This window comes from Theropithecus gelada, chromosome 7b (genome assembly GCF_003255815.1).
Source record: "Theropithecus gelada isolate Dixy chromosome 7b, Tgel_1.0, whole genome shotgun sequence".
Lineage (NCBI taxonomy): Eukaryota > Metazoa > Chordata > Mammalia > Primates > Cercopithecidae > Theropithecus > Theropithecus gelada.
In genome coordinates this window covers 68511298-68530919 of record NC_037675.1, presented here as the reverse complement: position 1 = coordinate 68530919, position 19622 = coordinate 68511298, and the positions used below count along the sequence as shown (strand labels likewise).

Here is a 19622-nt window from a genome sequence, read left to right as displayed (position 1 = left end):
TTAGGGATAATCTTAATTCTATACTAAAAATGGCCAAATTGTGGAGGTAAAGCCTGATCTCTATCCTAGAACTGACATGAGGCACTTATCAGGAGGGCTAGCTTGATACTTTAAAGGCTTTTGAAATTTGTTGATGGTACCCATAGCCCACTTATAACAACTGAGAAGCCTCTCGGCTTCTCTCCTAGGGTTTATTAACAGTAAAGCATCATTACTGTTGTCCCTAACAGCATGGAGGTGTGCTGGAACTCTCAGCCATACAGTTGAGGTCTTTGAACAGGAAATCATAGGTTCATAGAGTAGCAAAGGTCTAAACTATTTCTTAAAGATATGGCCATATCTTTCACTAACACCAACGTTTGGCAACCTTTGAGGATTTATAACTGACTTCAGGACCTCCATCAGCCCTTCTTTAGGTGTTATTAATTTTTAAGAGATGTGCAAATTCATGGTCATTTTTCTTAGTTATTTTTCTTTCCTCCTGGGGACCAGAAGGAAGCAGTGTGACAGTCAACTTAACAAAACATTCTTGCAAAGGAAAAAAACAAATTAAACCTGAATTTAATCAAGCCTTTGTATCTTTCAATCTATAGCATACATCAGAGACAGAGGAACATAACCTAAGGAAGTAATCAGCCAAATCCATTCATCAGTACACATGATCCATTTTCTCTAGCAAGTCAATGGCACAACAAAAACAAAATGGGTGGGGGCAGAAAATGTTCTCATTTAATAGAGACTTAAACAAATACACTGAGTGGACCTTAACGCAATCCTTATCAAACAAAACAATTATAAAAAGGCATTATTTTTCTTGATATGTGGGAGAAATTTGAATATGATCAGGGTATTAGATGATATTAAAGTATTATTTATTTTGTTAGATGAGATAATACCATTGTGGTTAGGTAAGAGAATACTGTTGTTAGTATTATTATTTCAAATGTATATCAAAATGACATGTCTAGAATTTGCTTTTAAACAATCCAGTCCTCTCTCCCCACTAAAACGCAGGGTGGGGTGGGGGTATTGATAAAACAATTACAGAAAAATGTTGCTAGTTACTGAAGCTGGGTGATGGGTACATGGGGTGGGGGTTCGTTCCCTACTTTTGGGTATATTTGAGAGTTCTCATATTAATTATTTTTAAAAAGAGAGAAAGAAGCAGTTTGGGCAAAAAGAGAAAAAGAGGAAGAAGGAACTAGGGATGAGAATAAAAAGGAGAAAAAGTTTGGAAAGTTGCTGTGTTTTGTTCATGCCAAACTCAGTGACTCATAAGGAAGATGAATTCCTATTTCATTAGGACCTGCACTTGTGCAAAGGATCCTAATACTATATTTCTTTTTTTTTGGAATAGTTAATTCATAATAGGAAACGTAAAAAGAAGGCATTTAAAAGTTTGTTAGTTAAAGCAAGCCAAACCAACCCCATATATGAGATAACAAGATTATTTTCATACCCTGGTTTCATAAAAACCCTGCCAAAATGGATCTGAGCATGAAGATCAATGTCCAGCACCTGCTTGAGATAGTCCTGCAAACATTAAAAATAATCACTTTACTTTCAAACATTTTAATATTAGACTTTCAACACTTTAAATGAACATTAAATTAATTTATAAGATTGAAATGAAAAGAAACATCTTTCTTATTTTAATGAAGTTGATTTGCGTAACACAATATTCCTTCATTCCTCATTTATCCATTTATTCATTCAATAAATAGTCGCTTAACACTTGGTATATGATGAGTACCAATCTATGTGCAGGGGCATACAGCCTTGAACAAAAGAGACAACGTCCCTGTCCTCATAGAAAGTACATTCTAGTAGGAAAAGTTAGATAAAAACAAAACAACTACATTAATGTATAACATCACTAGCTGGTGGGTTGTTTCTCTTCTAAGATAGAATTTTATGTCTGAGGAAGGATGTTAACAAATATGTCTTAAGTTGTGCCTGGGCAAGCAACCTACATGTATGTATCCTACACCATTCTGCTTAATGATCTTAAAGCCATATACATTCCTTGAAGAGAGACTTGAACATATGTCCACAGACTTGAACATATGCCCACAGATTATTTAGATTTGTTAAATCTAAATAACTCAACTAAAATGAAAAACAGGAAGGGAACTCTAAAACAGAAAGTCAGGCCGGGCGCGGTGGCTCAAGCCTGTAATCCCAGCACTTTGGGAGGCCGAGACGGGCGGATCACGAGGTCGGGAGATCGAGACCATCCTGGCTAACACGGTGAAACCCCGTCTCTACTAAAAAAATACAAAAAACTAGCCGGGCGAGGTGGCGGGCGCCTGTAGTCCCAGCTACTCGGGAGGCTGAGGCAGGAGAATGGCGTGAACCCGGGAGGCGGAGCTTGCAGTGAGCTGAGATCCGGCCACTGCACTCCAGCCTGGGCGACAGAGCGAGACTCCGTCTCAAAAAAAAAAACAAAAAACAAAAAACAGAAAGTCAAGGGAGTTTAACTACTCCAACTTTATATTCTAGTATTAAAAACAAAACTAACCTGTGGCTATGACCAACCCACAGATTCCCAAATCTGATCTTTGGAAATGATATATAACACCGCTCTGCAGCTGGTGTTGTAGACAGAAAGAAAAAAATTGCAGTCCTTAACATTTCTCTTAAATAATACAAACCTAGCTAGGTCTATTACTAAATTTTTTGGTTTACTAATCTAAAAGTGAGTCCAGTAACCTGCCTACATTTTAAATATTTCACAAGCTATGAGGTACTTTTATTTGTAAACATGTGTTCCCTTCTATCTCCACAGCCTCAACCAACATCATCTCACTCCTTGCCAATAGTGCCACCCTCCTCCTGTGGGGAGAATGAATTACAGGCACGCACCACCACGCCCAACTAATTTTTGTATTTTTAGTAGAGACAGGGTTTCACCAGGTTGGCCAGGCTTGTGTCAAACTCCTGACCTCAGGTGATCCACCTGTCTCGGCCTCCCAAAGTGCTGGGATTACAGGCATGAACCACTGCACCCAGCCATATATCATCTTTTAAATATCAAAGATTCCTATATTTTCTAGTCCCCTAGTCATTGTTCTCATCCATCTCACCCGGCCACATTCCTCTGTATCAATCTTTCTCTGCGTCTACATTCTAGCAAGACTCCTTCCTTCCTTCCTTCTCCCCTGCCCCGCGCCCCTGCCCCGCCCCCGCCACTCTCTCTCTCTCTCGTTCTCTCTTCTTCTTGAGACAGGGTCTCACTCTGTCACCTAGGCTGGAGTGCAGTGGCATGATCTCGGCTCACTGCGACCTTCGCCTCCCAGGTTCAGGCAATTCTTGTCCCTCAGCCTCCCAAGTAGCTGGGTGGGATTATAGGTGCATGCCACCATGCCTGGCTAATTTTTGTATTTTTAGGAGAGACAGCATTTCACCATGTTGGCCAGCCTAGTGTTGAACTCCTGGCCTCAAGAGATCCACCCGCCTTGGCCTCCCAAAGTGTTGGAATTACAGACGTGAACAAACACATCTGGTCGGTTTTTCAAGCTCTTGCCTCTAGTCTTTGAAAATGTTCTTCTTTCTGCCTTGAATACTCTTTCTACCCCACTGTCTATCCCACCTTCATCTTAGTCTCAGTCATCTTCTCAGCCTCCTCTGAACTCCAAAGACTGGGGGACTAGATGAAATACTGATTATTAATTAACTAACATATTTTTCATTTTGAGGTTATATTATTTAGATATAATAAATTTGTAAATGTTACTTACATATTCTTGATGAATTAACTCATTTAAAATAATAAAATGTCCCTCCTAATATCTAGTAATCCTTTTTACCTTAATTTTCTCTATTTGCTCTACATAAAAATGTATTATAAGAAAAGAAAAAGAATTCTCTCTGTTATCAATATAGCTACACTATAACTTTTTCAAATCTTTTACTTTCAGTTTTCTATGTCTTTATAAGCAGTATATGATTAGCTATTTTTTAAAAAATCCAGAATGACAATTTTTAACTGAAGGATTCAGTCTATTTACATTTAGTATAATTTTTCTTTTCTTTTTTTTTTTTCTTTTTTTTCTTTTTTTGAGACAGAGTCTTGCTCTGTCACCCAGGCTGGAGTGCAGTGGCGCAATCTCGGTTCACTGCAACCTCCATCTCCTGGGTTCAAACGATTGCATGCCTCAGCCTCCTGAGTAGCTGGGACTACAGGCACATTCTACCACATCCAACTAATTTTTGTATACAGACGAGGTTTCATCACATTGGTCAGGCTGGTCTCGAACTCCTGGCCTCACATGATCAGTCTAACTCAGCCTCCTGAAGTGCTGGGATTACAGGCATGAGCCACCACACCTGGCCTACATGTAGTATGATTATTGCTATATTTGGGTATAAAACTATCACTGTACCATTTGTCACTTCTGCTTTTGTTTCCTTCTTTCTTCTTCTATACGTCCCTTAGGATTCATAAAATATTTTTTATTTAATATTCTTTCCCCTCTATTAGCTTGTTAGTTACATATTCTTATATTATTATTTTAGTAGTTGTTTTAGAGATTATAATATGCATCCTTGACTTATTACAGTCTACTCATAATTGGGTTTTTAAAAATCACTTCCCAGACAATACAAGAACCTTAAAACGTATCAACTCAATTTATGCCTTTCTACCTTTTATGCTGTTGTGTGTATATATTTTACATGCATTTTAAGCATATACATATGTGCATGTATATGTTTACATTTTAAGTATATGTATTTTATTTATTGTATATATTTTCTACATATACTATGTTGTATATTTTCTACATATACTATGTTGACAATATATACTTGATATTTATATATTCACTGTATAGTATTTATTTATATTTTAAGCCTCACAAGGCATTATTATTTTACACGATCAACACTTATTTACATTTGCTGACATGTTAACCCTCTTTAGTCCTTTCTGCATTTCCATGCTTCCATAATCCTTCTACCTTAAAAACTCTATTTAGTCTAGGTCCGTACAGTTTCTGTTTGGCTGAAACTGTCTTTATTCCACCTTCATTTTTGAAATAAATTTTTGATGACTATAGAGTTCCCTATTGGCAGTATTTTTTTCCTGCACTTTACAAATCCCAGTCCATTGTTTTCTGGGTTCCATCATTTTCATTTCAATCATTTGTTAGTTTTATTGTTGCTCCTTTGAAGGCAATGAGTCCTTATGGTAAAATTTTCTGTCTTTGGTTTTCAGTAGTTTTGCTGATTACCTAGGTATGGTTTCTTTCATTTATCTGGCTCGAGATTAGTAGAGCTCCTAGAATTTCTGGCTTGATGTCTTTTATTGATTTTGGAAAACTCTCTGCCAATATTTTAAATACTGTTTTTGCTCACTCTGTCTCCCCTCTCCTTCTTAGACTTCATCTACATATATGTTTGACCTTTCACCATATCCCATGTGTCTTTTATGCTCATTTCTAAATTTTCTATCCCTTTTTTAAAATTTCTATTTGATTCTTACGAATAGATTCCAGTTTTCTAGTGAAATTCCCCATTTTGTCATCACTTTTTCTTAAACATATAATGGTTATTTAAAGTCCATGTGAGACAATATAAATATCAGCATCATTTTTAGGTCTAGTTTATCAATTGTTTCCTATCTTAATTTTTAGTCATTTTGCTCTATCTCTGACAGGTCTGGTAACTTTTCAAATGGAAGCCCAAATATTAGGTATGAAAAAGATGAAAAGGCTTTGGACAATGATATATTCTTCCAAAAAGAATTTCAGGTCTTCTGGCAGTTAAGGAAAACTCAAATTGTCTTCATCTAATCAGGGATTGAGATAGTTTGATGCTGGATTTCAGTCCCTGTGATGGCTAGTTGATCTCCAGTTTGTCTTTATTCCTAAAGCATAGCCCTTCAAGGGTTTAAACTGAAAGCCTGAGATATTTACCAGGGCTCCTTCTCTATAACAGGTCCTGAACTCATAAGACTGATTAAAATCCTGCTTATTTCATTAGCTTCCTCGCTATTTTTTTTTATGCTTGGCTTCTTTGCCTCCTGTACTATTAGAGCTCTCATCCCACCTCATTCCTGGCTTAGGAATTAGTAAATGCTTTGAGGAAAAATATGGTGAAGAATTCCAGTTTTACTTCTCTGTGGTTCACTTTTCTCTGGGATCTTAGTGCCTGGAATCCTGGCTGTCTTGGTTATTCTCTTCAGACATCTGCTTTTTCTTTTCTTCAAAAAAAATTTATATAGTTTTTATAGATGTTCTTGGTGGGAGGATTGGTCCAAATATGCTATTCTATCATAACAGAAGCAGAAATCTTCAGATCTTTCTTATATGCTCTGATAGCACTAAATGCTTCTAACATTATGCACTTAGGTTATAGAGCAACTGCTTTGATAGCTGATACGTATCCTTTGTTAAACTATAAAGTTCTTGAGAACAGGAACCTTGTCTTTTATATCTCTATCTATATCATGAATCCTTAATGAAGAGCATACACCTTTCACTCATTCATTTGTTAGTGCACCAAACATTTCTGAGTGCCTATTACGTATTAGGAATTCCATATGTGCTAGGCATTTAATGGTAAAGAAGAAAGACATAGTCCCTGACACGAAGATATCCTGTTATATTTTACTGGAGAGAAATAGCCAAAAACAAGTAAACCAACAAATAAAATAATTACAATTTGTGGTACATGCTATGAAGGAAATAAGCAGGTGCTGGGATAGAAAATGATGAGGGTGTGGAGAACAGGAAAGTTCATTTTAGAAGAGGTAGTGATATATTAGCTAAGCCTTGAAGGATAAGAAGGATTCACGCATGTGAATTGTGGAGGGAAGAGAATTCCAGAGAAAGGGACATACAAATGAAAGCTTCCAAAGTGGCAAAGCGTGCATAGAACTGAAAAGGCAATGGATGGTAGTGAATGAGTAGGAGAGAGGTATAAGCTGAGTTTGAAGACATAAGCAGAAGCCAGAGTTGCAGGGCCTTGAAGGTTATGATGCAGAGTTTGGAAAGCTGATGCTTATGTGTTTGCTAAATGAATGAAAGTATTTTATTTTTCTTGCAAAAATTGTTTTTAAAAATAGCCCTTTTCATTCTTTTTGAACATGAAGGAGGGCTTCATGCTCCTGTGACAGACAGAAAACTGGTACCAGACATAGTGATAAAGGCTGAGAATAATCATTGTTCTTACATTTTTGTTTACCTATTGAAGCAGCAAGGATCTTTGTCTGATATTCTGAACCCCAGAGTCAGATGAGAAGAAGAAAAATGAATGGATGAAGGAATAAGTCTCTTTCTCAACTGAGGTAAGGAGAAACACCAGTGATCAGAAAAATTGTGCAAGACTTTGAAATGGGCAGAAAAGAATACTGGGTGTCCAGTGCAACACCCACTTTCTGGTTGTGTTTTTCGACTATTTTACAGCAATGAAATGGAGTAAAACTGATGGTAAATGCAATGGACTGAATATGTCTCTCCCCACCCTCAAATTTGATGTTGAAACTCCAATCCCAATGTGATGGTGGGGGCTCTGGGAAGTAATTAGGTAATAAGGGTGGAGTTCTCATGAGTAGAATTAATGCCATTATAAGAAGAGGCCAGAGAGTTAGCTAGCTTTCTTTCTGCCATGTGAGCGTAAAAGGAGAAGTCAGCTATCTGCAGCCTGGAAGAGGGCCCTCACCAGAACCCATCCATGCTGTCACCCTGATCTTAGATTTCCCAACCTTCGGAACTATGATAAATAAATGTTTAAGCCACCCATTTTATGGTATTTTTTGTTATTTTGAGACAGGGTCTCATTTTGTTGCCTAGGCTGGAGTGCAGTGGTGTGAACACAGCTCACTGCAGCCTTGACCTCCCACCTCAGATTCCTGACTAGCTGGGACTACAGGCAAGCACCACTATGCCTAGCAAATTTTTATAGTTTTTGTAGAGAGGGGGTTTTACCATGTTGCTTGGGCTGGTCTAGAACTCCTGAGCTTAAGTGATCTGCCCACCTTGGCCTCTCAAAGTGCTGGGATTACAGGTGTGAGCCACCACACCTGGACTTTGGTATTTTCTAAATAGCAGCTTAAGCTAAGACAGTGAACACTTTTTTTTTTTTTTCACACGGAGTCTCGCTCTGTCACTGGGCTGGAGTGCAGTGGCACAATCTAGGCTCAGTGCAACCTCTGACTCCCTGATTCTCCTGCCTCAGCCTCTTGAGTAGCTGGGATGACAGGCGCACACCACCACACCCAGCTAATTTTTGTATTTTCAGTAGAGATGGGGTTTCCCCATGTTGGCCAGGCTGGTCTTGATCTCCTGACCTCGTGATCCACCCACCTCGGCCTACCAAAGTGCTGGGATTACAGGCGTGAGCCACCGCGCCCTGCCAGTGAACATAATTTTTACCCAAAGAAATGTAAATGAATTCTGCCCAGTGGAGATGTAATTGATTATTCTGTGGTGGGTATAGATCCGTTTTGCATCTATTAGCAAATTATTTCAGCATTCTTGATGACCTGATTATCTGGGTAATCAAGAATGCTGAAATGGGTGTGTTCTTTGAATTCTCCTTTGAATAGGTCATAACATCTTACTTATTTGCTCGTTGTTGAGTTAAAGAAAATCTTGGAAACATGTTCATTTTATATATTTATGAGATTCATAATTTTTTTACATAGGCAAACATGTAAGATTTTTAAATATCATATAAAATTTGCTAAAAGCAATTGATCATTTAAAGAAAAATCATAATGATATAGTGAAGGTTCAATAATATATGTAAATATGACATTTATGGCAAGTGTAGCACAGATGTTGAGGGGAAAAACAGAAGTATTATCATTGTAAGATTCTTATACTATATATGAAGTGGTAATAATATCACTTCTAGGTAGAATATAAAAGTTGTACATACTATGAACACTTATGAAACAACTGAATTTATTTACAAAAAGGAGGTATGGTGAGTAAACCAAGAAAGGAGACAAAATCAAGATTAATGATTTTATCTATAAAAAATTAAACTTTAAAAATTCCAGAGGCTCCACTGAGATGCTCCATTGATTCATTGGACACAGCCAGTTAAACTTCATTGGCAGAGAAGTACACTTTATGAGTGGCTTAAACCTGGGTACAGGCCAGGCGTGGTGGCTCAAGTCTGAAATCCCAGCACTCTGGGAGGCTGAGGCAGGCAGATCACTTGAGGTCAGGAGTTCAAGACCAGTTTGGCCCACATGGTGAAACAGCATCTCTATTAAAAATACAAAAATTAGCCAGGCGCGATGGCGTGCGCCTGTAATCCCAGTTACTTGGGAGGCTGAGGCATAAGAATTGCTTGAAGCTGGGACGCGGAGGTTGCAGTGAACCAAGATCATGCCACTGTGCTCCAGCCTGGGAGACAGCACGAGACAATGTCTCCAAAAAACAAAAACAAAAACAAAAACAAACAAATGAAGGGTACATCTTTCCTTGGTTCCTGCAGTGAATTCCAAGCAGCAATACAACTGTAACTTTGGTAACTTTTGGTTTCTCAATTTTGGCCTCCATATTCATTTCGGTTCTGTTTTTGTTTCTGCACACAGCCAATAAGGTATTGCCCCTTGTGGCAGGAATGATTAGGGATTTGGTTTTACGGTCTAATCATTTGGTGATCTCTGTAAAAGGATGATACACATCTATTTTTTTTTTTGGGTAAGAGAAGACAGAGAATCTGACTTATTAGTCTTTCTTGTTTATTTCTCTTATTGTCAATTCTGAGACCAAATCAATTAAGATTTTTGTGCCCTCTAGGAAAGAAAATAGTTCTTTATTACTGGACTGATGAATTTTTATGGTTCTGTGTTTACTCTTGACTTATAGCTCAAGTTATAAGTAGAACTTGTAAGTAGAACTGAAGCTATTGTGTTTCTTATCTGTCTGTGTGTTCATGTGTCTGTAATACAGAAAAGCATTTATCTCATTTTGTGGGTGTGAAGTGTCTTCCTTCCTATTTCTGTAAGGTATTCATAAATTATATTATCTCTTAAAGGTGCCCTGTTCTAATTAGCTTTGAGAGACAATAGGTGCTTATATAAAATATTTCTAAAATTCCTAGATAATAATTTTAATTTTAATATTTTAAATATGCTACACTGAAAATATTCTACTTATAATTTTGAGAATGTGAGTTCATATAATTAGGATAAATCTTTAGCAAATGAGACTAACTTAATAATTCCAGTTATTAAGAAAAGCCAAAAGCCAGGTATGATGATGTGTACCTATAATGCTAGCTACTTGGGAGGCTGAGGCAGGAGGATTATCGCTTAAGCCCAGAAGTTAGAGACCAGCTTGAGCAAAATATTGAGACCCTGTCTCAAAACATACATATAAACAAAGAAAAAAAAAGAACAAACCCCAAACTTAAATAACAATAATAAAAAAAACCCAGCCATGTTCTTTCTCTTATTTACATCAATCTTAAGTATAACACAAGTATACATTTTATTTCACTTGGGTTTTTCCTAAACTTCTATAGGCTTATTTATCAAATAAGCTCACATTCCTCCTATATAATATTTAAGATTATAAAAAAGTATAAAACTGTGATCAACAAAATCAAATAATTATTCTGAAAACCTTACAATGTTAATAGTTATTATGTTTTATAGTATGTCAGTTTCAAAATAATTTAAGATTTTTATTTACTTAAAATCTTGAGCTGATATTAAATTGAATTAATAAATCATCAGATACCTAATTTCTAAGATAGGATATTAGAGCATTTATTATTAAGCATCATTTTAAGTTATTAACTTTTTAAAAAGAATATAGTTATTAACTATATAGAAATTAAAACTATACAGTTAATAACTATGTACTTTTTAAGGTGAACATACTTTGCTGGAGAGGTTGTATCTTTGGGTCATGTTAATGAATGTGTTCATTCATCTTTGCTATCCTAAGGTGTAAAAGGGATGTGTCTGGCAGTAGAAAGTTGTGTTCTTTGTGTTTATGAGCTTTGCTAGACTGCTAAAATGGTTACATATTATTTCTCAATTATTCAAGCTCCTTAGTTTTCTCTATGACATAGATATTAGTTATTTTCTTAAACATCATAATCAATATGGGTAGTTGCAATTATATAAGGAGCAATAATGACAGAGAAGTGTAACTATATGTGTTCTTTTGTTTTTCAAGGAAAAATAATATTTTTTTTCTTAAAGCCCAGTTCTCAGAATTTTTGGTCTCAAGACCCCTTTACATATTCTTAAATGAAAATTCATTAAGGATCCCTAAGAGTTTTTGTTTATGCGAGCTATAGCTATGGATATTTACTATATTAGAAATTAAAACTAAGAAATAAAAAAAAATTTGGTTCATTTGAAAATAGCAACAATAAAGCCATTTCATGTTAACATAAGTAACTTCTTTTCGTTTTTTTTTTTTTTTGAGATGGAGTCTCGCTCTCTCTCGCCCAGGCTGGAGTGCAGTGGTGCGATCTCGGTTCACTGCAAGCTCCGCCTCCCAGGTTCATGCCATTCTCCTGCCTCAGCCTCCCAAGTAGCTGGGACTACAGGTTATTCTTTTTGTGTAATTTGCCTTTTTGTGTTTTCTGTTTATTTTATCTTTATTTAAAGAAATAAAAAAGCGAAGAACAAAGTTTCCTCATTTATAAACTGAGCCAAGGTTATTTACAATCATGTTACCTTCTATGTTCATTTTCAAATCTTTTATTGTTGTTTTGAAAAGTTAGGTAACCCAGTATGGTTTCTCAGGTCTTCATCAAGTGCCCCATCCTTTTTTAATAACTCTTTTGACTTTGCCTTTTAAAGATCAGACAAAAATTTAGGAAAAAATATTCTTTTCTTACCAAAACTCATCTTAAAAATTTCCTAGAGGGCCTCTAGAAAATCCCAGATTTGTTTTCATCTTATACAAAGAAATGCTGGGAATAATTAGATTTGTTTGAAGTTTCATGAGAGGAGCTGCCATATCTGAGAAGAGATACTCAGTCTGTCCTAGGTTAGATTCTTATAGGTAAACTGTTATTAATATAAATATTTCAGAAATTGTTTGCTTTACAGGAAGTTCCTGGTAATTTGACAATGCCCTTGCTGTTTTACCCTCAGAGGAAACACTGATCAAAAACTTCTACACTGGCATGGTGGTTCACGCCTATAATCCCAGCACTTTGGGAGGCCGAGGCAAGAGGATTGCTTGAGCCCAGGAATTCAAGGCTGCAGTGAACTGTGATGGCACTACTGCACTGTCCCCTGGGTGACAGAGTGAGACTCTGTCTCAAAAAACAAAATAAAACAAAAACCTCAAAACAGAAAAAAAACCCTACTGTGAAATACTTACATATGTACCTCAAAAGAGAATGTTACTTATCTTCCATTCTGATATTATTGGTTATAGAAGTAAATTAAGCACAGCTCTCAGGTATTTGCCATCCACAGAGAATTTCTGTTTTACTCTGATGCTTGCCTGAAGGCTCTGCTACAAGCTATAGTCAATAGTTTATGCCCGAAACAGAGACAGATTCAGAACATTAGGGAAAAGGAGTGTAATAGGCACTTTAACATTGATATTGAGATATCAAACAATAACCTCTTGAGTACAGGCTTTTGAGGTGATACAGCTTAGGTAACTTTTATATAGTACTGAAGCAGATGGCTTCAGGAAAGCAGACTGCTAACTCAACATTTAGCAGAACAAGAATGATGTAGGACTAAGTGAAATATTAAAATAAAATTTTTTTGTGTGTTTGTTTGGAATATTGTTGATTAGTTTTTTTGTTTGTTTGTTTGTTTGGTTTGGTTTTTTGAGACAGAGTCTTCCTCTGTCACCCATGCTGGAGTGCAGTGATGCGATCTTGGCTCACTGCAACCTCCACCTCCCAGGTTCAAGCAGCTCTTGTGCCTCAGCCTCCCACGAAGCTGGGATTACAGGTTTGTGTTACTATGCCCAGCTAAGTTTTGTATTTTCAGTAGAGGTGGGGTTTTGCCATGTTGGCCAGGCTGGTCTTGAACTCCTGGCCTCAAGCAATCTGCCCACCTTGGGCTCCCAAAGTGCTGGGATTACAGGCATGAGCCAATGTGCCCAGCCAATTACTTTTAACTATTCTAAGGCTGCCTGGCTCTAGACTTACAAAACAAATCAAGGAGCCTACATGGTTAATTAACTTTTAGTGCTAAATAATTGGGCAAACCTCGTGAAACCGGCCTTTTTTGTGATCAGTTATCATCTCTGTGATTACTTTGATCATAGGCGGTGGTGGAGACACTACTAGCAAAAATTAAGAGACTCAGAAATGAACAAAAAAGGTCACTGGTGTCCAGTTTAGTGCATCCTTCTGGGTTATTGCCACCTTTCATTATCTTTCAGTTATTTAATAATTCTGTAAGTCAAGGAAAACTTATAGTAATGCATATGATTCTTTAGTTTTCATGGCAAAGGCAGATACTGTTTAACTATTGAACAAACTTTCAGTGTTTTGTAAAAATGAAACTCTTTGAAAAGGGTATGTAGGGCACGGTGAGGTAAAGGAGGGGAGAGATATTTAGGGAAGTAACTGCAGAAGAATCATTTTTCCTTGGTTGGGAAGAAGGTACTGGTCTATGAATCCAACAAGCAGCAGGGTCCCCTCCTCACTGTTTAGCAGGCAGTATGTTGGGGAAGTGGTCAGACTTTAGAAGGGATGGCTGTGAAATACACCCAAGGAGGCTAGCTGCCCTGAGGTTTCCAGCCTCTACTTGACCTTAGTGCTCCTAGCATGGCCCAAAGGAGCAAAGACTTGAGACCTAATGGTACTACAAGAATACTCTAGATGTATTCGGTGCAGACCAGTGACCAGGTGTGTCTCCCTGATGCTTTGGTGCTGCTTAAGTACCTTCAGGTTCCTTGGCATAATTCTTGGAGATAGTAAGCTCCAGTTGTGGCTTAATAAAATTTCCCACCAGTCTTGTAACATAGGCACTTAGAGTACAATTTAAATGGAATTAAATACTTTTCTTGCATACCTAAGGTTCAGCACTTAATATTCATGCCTGCTACATAATGCTTCTGAATTTTTCCTTGATTTCCCTGTCTTTTTAGTAACTGGTTTTCAGGCTTAGCTCTTGGGCTGAAGCAGATGTTCTATTTTTTATTATTTTCCTTCTGCTATGGAGGTACCCTAAATTCTTTTTGGAATTACAACTTGTTGGCTGGCAGGAATTTGCTGCATTTATGTTTTATCTCTTTCTTCCTGGTTCCTCTATCATCTCATTCCCACTCAAGGAGGTAGGAAGGGACAATTAGCAGCTCCTAAGGAATACTGTGGGATGCCCAGTTCCTAAAATTTCTTTCCTAGTAAATTAAAGGTTTAGTATAAGTATCTTATTACACAGAGAGTAAAATAAATAAAACCAATGTGTTTAACTATATTGGCTTTGTTTACTGGTGAGCGAATCCCTGGCATAACTGACATCTTTGTTAGCACTAATAGAGAAGGTTAGGTTGAGAAGTGTTCTGTCCTTACCACAACTGAGCCACAATTGCCAAGCCTATATATGCTATAAGCTTGTTACCTCTCCAGAAGTACTAGAAAAGATGAACGTTAGTTCTGCCAAATAGGTATTACCCACAATTAGGTTAATTAGAAACTAAGAGAAATTATACAAGACACAAGCCCTGGAAATAACAAATTTAACATTTAAATAGACCTGACTTCATGGTTTGCTCTTGTAATATTGAAAGTACCACAGGCAGTTTGACGGTAATGAAAACAGACACGTTGAAAATTATTTCTTTCAGCTGTGCTACAGTACAGCTTTCAGCCCCTAGCCTTTGTGATCTCAGGAGAGTTCTGCGGCAATTTGCTCTACCTGGAGCTAAAGACTCTGGGAGACTTTGAGGGAACACTAATCCAGCAATTTGTCTGCTATAAGAACACCTACCCACACTTCAACACTTTCACTCCTGGATGTAATGTGAGATTTTTTTCTTCCAAGCTTTTTAGCATCTGCAGTGCTATTCTGAAAGGCTCTAACACTAAAGTTTGTGAATGGAAGGCAGGTATTCTTCTGTTCAGGTTGCTAAGTTCTAACATTTGTTCTCTGAGCCAACAGAGTTCACTGTCCAAAGAGTCAGTTTATAAATTTAGGCAGTTTTATAGCTACAAGAGGACAGAGATCAAGAACAATCATATATATAAGATCTAGTTTAAAATAAATCAAACTCTTAGAAAATATGAATTTTAGTAAAAATTGCTATGACGGTATTTTTGTAATTTTTCAGTTCAGTCATTAATGTGAGAGAAAACATGGAAAAGGATTATCAAACTCTTAGAAAATATGAATTTTAGTAAAAATTGCTATGACGGTATTTTTGTAATTTTTCAGGTCAGTCATTAATGTGAGAGAAAACATGGAAAAGGATTATCAGCTGGCAAAACATTTTAAGCTGAAATATCTTTGAGCCAAAAATTAAGGTTGGTTATTTCATAAAGAATATTTTACTTTTATAACATTATTCAGTGGACCCAATAGTCATCGTAAGCTAACACATTTCATTAAGAAATGTAAACTTAGTGTTACTGAAATATTCAAATTGTAGTCTTTACAGGAACAAGTATATACCATCTACAAATAAACAGTGCTATAAAATAATGTGTGTGTGTGTATATATATGTGTGTGTATATATATATCATTTTATTTATTATTATTTTTTAAGACAGGGTCTTGCTGTGTTGCCCAGGCTGGAGTGCAGTGGTGTGATTTCGGCTCACTGCAGCCTTGACCACCCAGGCTCAAGCGATCCTCCCACTTCAGCACCCAAGTAGCTGGAACTGCAGGCACATGCCACCATGCCCAGCTAATTTTTGTATTTTTTTTGTAGAGATGGGGTTTCACCATGTTGCCCAGGTGGTCCTGAACTCCTGGGCTCAAGCAACCTACCCACCTCAGCCTCCCAAAGTATTGGAATTATAGGCTTGAGCCAATGTGCCTTGCCATATTTTCACTATTATTATTATTATTATTATTATTATTATTATTTTGTAAAGAGGAGCCAAAGGAATGCCTAATCCTCCCTTTCTTCCTTGTGGGGAAGGGGAGCTAAGCATTCTTGGTAGATTTGGAACATATGGTGGGTGAATTGGTTGGCTCCTGGGGAGTCACGTTTAAATTTGAGTAGAAGGAAGGATCTTAGAGCTTTACCCTGGTGGTAAATATGTATAAAGGATGTCCTAATGTAGTACGATAGAGTGAGAAACAGGTCAGAAGTTTCCAGGGGAATAGCAAAAACCATTCTGCAAGTTGTGGGATTCTCCAGGTTGCTTCTGAGGGTAAGCTCCCTAACCTGCCAACGTTGTATCCCTTTTAGAGAGACCAGTAATTTCTGAAGCCCCATGGATTTTCAGCTTTTTGGGAGCCTGGTTATGAATATCAGATGCCTACCAGACCACAGTTAGTCACCATATGCAAGAACATTACAGCAGATACATTTTTACAGGCCCTATCTTTCATACCTTTTCCCCCATGGATACACCCCCTGATGTGATGATGACATCAGCACGACTGATACCCTCATTCAAGGCATTGAGTAAGTCATCTGGGCTGGAAAAAAATAAAGACAAAGAAATTAACACACAAGGAAAAGATTTTAGATATAGTGCCAACTTAAAACTATACCGCCTTATTCACTAATAGGGATTAACATGAGTACAGCACTATATTCTGTATGAAGTGGGAACCAAACGGGTCTCTGCCTAACAGGAGCATTAAGTCTTATTATGGAGAAAGGACCTTGTACATGCTGAAGTAGTGGCTACTGGTGATTTCACGGGGCTTTTTGTTCTGACAAGCCACTATAATGAAAGGAGACAATGAGATGTTGGAGGATGTCTAACTATCCTGGTTTGCCTAGGAATATTCCTGTTTTAGTACTAAAGTCAGATGTCCTAGGAATCCAAAGCAAGCCAGGACAATTGGTTACCCGAGGTGTTGGAAAGATCCCATAGGACTCTTTAGAGGGAATGTCTTAAGTGAGGCCCTGAGAAATGAGTTGGACTCTGAGAGGTGGAAAGGAAAAGAATGGGAAAGAGCTTCATAAGCAAGAGGATCTGTACTAGCAAAGGCTTGGAATAATGGTTAAGCCTGTGCTGTTTCTAGGTCACTGTGGAAAATAGCCTGCTTAGAGTGAAGGACTTGAGTGGGAATGACTGGGTTACGTAGGATGGGACATGACTTTGAAGAACCCTCAAGCTGATGAATTTGGAGTTTATCTAATAGGAAATGGAGGAGGGAGGATCCCTAGAAATAGTAAAAGCCAGTAGGTATTCATAACGTTGGGAATAGAAAAGGTAGGGGAAAAAGGACAAGGAAAGCAGAGATGGGATGAACTACTTATATGGGGTATGAATACAGGATGAATATTAGGAACGGAAGCGAGGCAGGTTCCTGACTGTCACTTGAAAAGGCAAGTACAACAGGCTCTTTGATGGTGCAGGTCGAAGGTCTGGGAAGAAGAGATGAAAACAGGGGTCTTATCTTTGGATGTCACAACAGTTGAAAAGTCCTAACCGGAGACTGATCAAGTGAGAATAAACAAAATGCCAAGAATCAAGACTTATGGAGGGACAGGATAATTGGGAGTAATTGAAAGGGATTGTTTAGTTACCACTTTAAATCCATACGAATCTACAGGGCAATGTGACCTGTGATTGGCATTTCCCTTCAATTGATGCAGTATAGAAAAGATACTTTTTGAGGAGTATATATCTAGCCATATCCTTGTTTTCTGAAAAATTCTTACCTATTTATACCGCCTGACTCTTCCTTTCCCTTTCTTCCCAATGGACATCTAATGAGAACAACTGAAAAGGGAGTGACTCTGGCTTCTGATTTTCTGCTTCCTGCCTTTCGTCCCCCTCCTTGAGGCCCAGCTGTATTCTTGCTCTTGGGTTCTATGAGATAACCTTGTATCCTTACATAAATATCTCCTTTGCTTGAGCTGGCTTCAGCAGGTTTTTGTTAACTTGAAACCAAATTATCTCTCAACGAGACAGAATATGTTCTCACAAATATCTCATGATAGTGAAGTTTATTCATGCCCCCTTACCTTAATTTGATGAGAGAGGAAGAAGGAAAGTTAGTGACTCAAGATAGCATGATTTGTAACTAGGATATAATTTCTATTTTTATTCAGGTGTAACAGAGGTAGGGAGAACTTGAGACCTACCAGAGACATAACCTTCACAGACTCTATAAGAGATAAGCTAGTCAGGAGGTGGCATAGCACAGAGATTAAGAATGTGAACTCTGGAGTCAGACTGCCTGAGTGGAAATCCTAGCACCACTACTTGCTAGATGTTTAACCATGCACAAGTTGCTTAACTTCTCTTTGCCTTAGTTTTTCATCTGTAAAGTAACCATAATAGGGTTGTTATGAGGATTAAAAGATATCCTATTAAAACATATAAAACACTTGGAATAGTACCTGGAACAAACTAGGTTTTCAAGGAAGTCATTTGTCATTCTACTGCTGCTATGCTAACAAGTTAATCACACAAACATACCTAACAAACTAGCAAAGTTCAACTACAGCATGCTTGGGATTTTTATTCTGGAAAATACTCATGAGTAACACACAAGAAAATCATAGACTGGGACTTAAATACATTTACAGAGCTAAATATGAAAGGTCCAAATGGCAAGGTGGGCCTGGTTCCAACCTGAATAGCTTCCTTTACTATGAGGTTCTCTTACAGGGTCTGGGTAAAATTCTCCTTGTGGTCTGTCCACAAGCTCTGGCTCTGGGAAGCAAGCTCCGGCTCTGGGAAGCAAGCTCCCAAGGAGAAGGGCCAAAAGTAAAAGTTTGAAAAATGGCTCATATAAGGTTCAGCCTACCAATATAGAGAACTTTTAAGTCATCAGTCAGTCATTGCATATACAGCCAAAAAAGTGCCCAGGTACTAACTGAAGGTAGAATCTATGTGTAAAACATGACAGACTTAAAAAAAAAATCCCCGACATAAATTTCAAACTTAAACTAGTTGGGCAAACATCTCAGAATTATTTTGAATAATGTGTGTACTTAAAAGTATTCTTGACCTATGTATTTTGAACAGATTTCTCATCAATCCTTTTCATTTTGATTTAGGAAAAAAGACAGCAAATTATTCTGTTGTATTGAAATACTATACAATATGGATGTGATGGGTTCCTGGAGCCCAGAGTTCTGGGCTCCTTGCCTTGCTGGATCATATTATCATTATGCTAAGCCAATGGTTTCTCATTTACTATGGAATAAATGGAAAAAACATCCCAAACACAGCATCACATGGAATGTGGTTCAAAATACTGACTGGGTAATGAATACTATCAACAAATACAATTTTATGTTAGTAGAAAAAGATATTAGCTAATTTTACAAAACTTGTAATACATAACTTACAACATGTTGATTCTATAGAATTATTGTAAAGCTACTGTAAACAAAGCAGCAGTGAGATGCACACCGTCATGGTATTTATCTTTATAGCAGGATAAAGGTTCTGGGACAGCCTAGATCATTACTACAAATAAGCACTTTTCAATGCTTTTTCGTACCTTTTTTTTTTTTTTTTTTTTTTTTTTTTTTTGGAGGGGGCTTCGCTGTTTCTCCCAGGCTGGGGGGCAGTGGCG

General features: G+C 37.4%; 1 protein-coding gene across 7 annotated transcripts in view; it reads right to left on the bottom strand.

Moving 5' to 3' along the window:
- The window catches only part of GPHN (gephyrin), a 719765-nt gene that overhangs the window by 22377 nt on the left and 677766 nt on the right, over positions 1 to 19622 (bottom strand). For all 7 annotated transcript variants that reach the window (XM_025392025.1, XM_025392028.1, XM_025392024.1 and 4 more), the window contains 2 exons: positions 16466 to 16553; positions 1460 to 1533 (listed from right to left, as the gene is read on the bottom strand). In XM_025392025.1, the coding sequence (XP_025247810.1) occupies positions 1460 to 1533; positions 16466 to 16553 (162 nt within the window). The remainder of the gene's footprint in view (positions 1 to 1459; positions 1534 to 16465; positions 16554 to 19622) is intronic.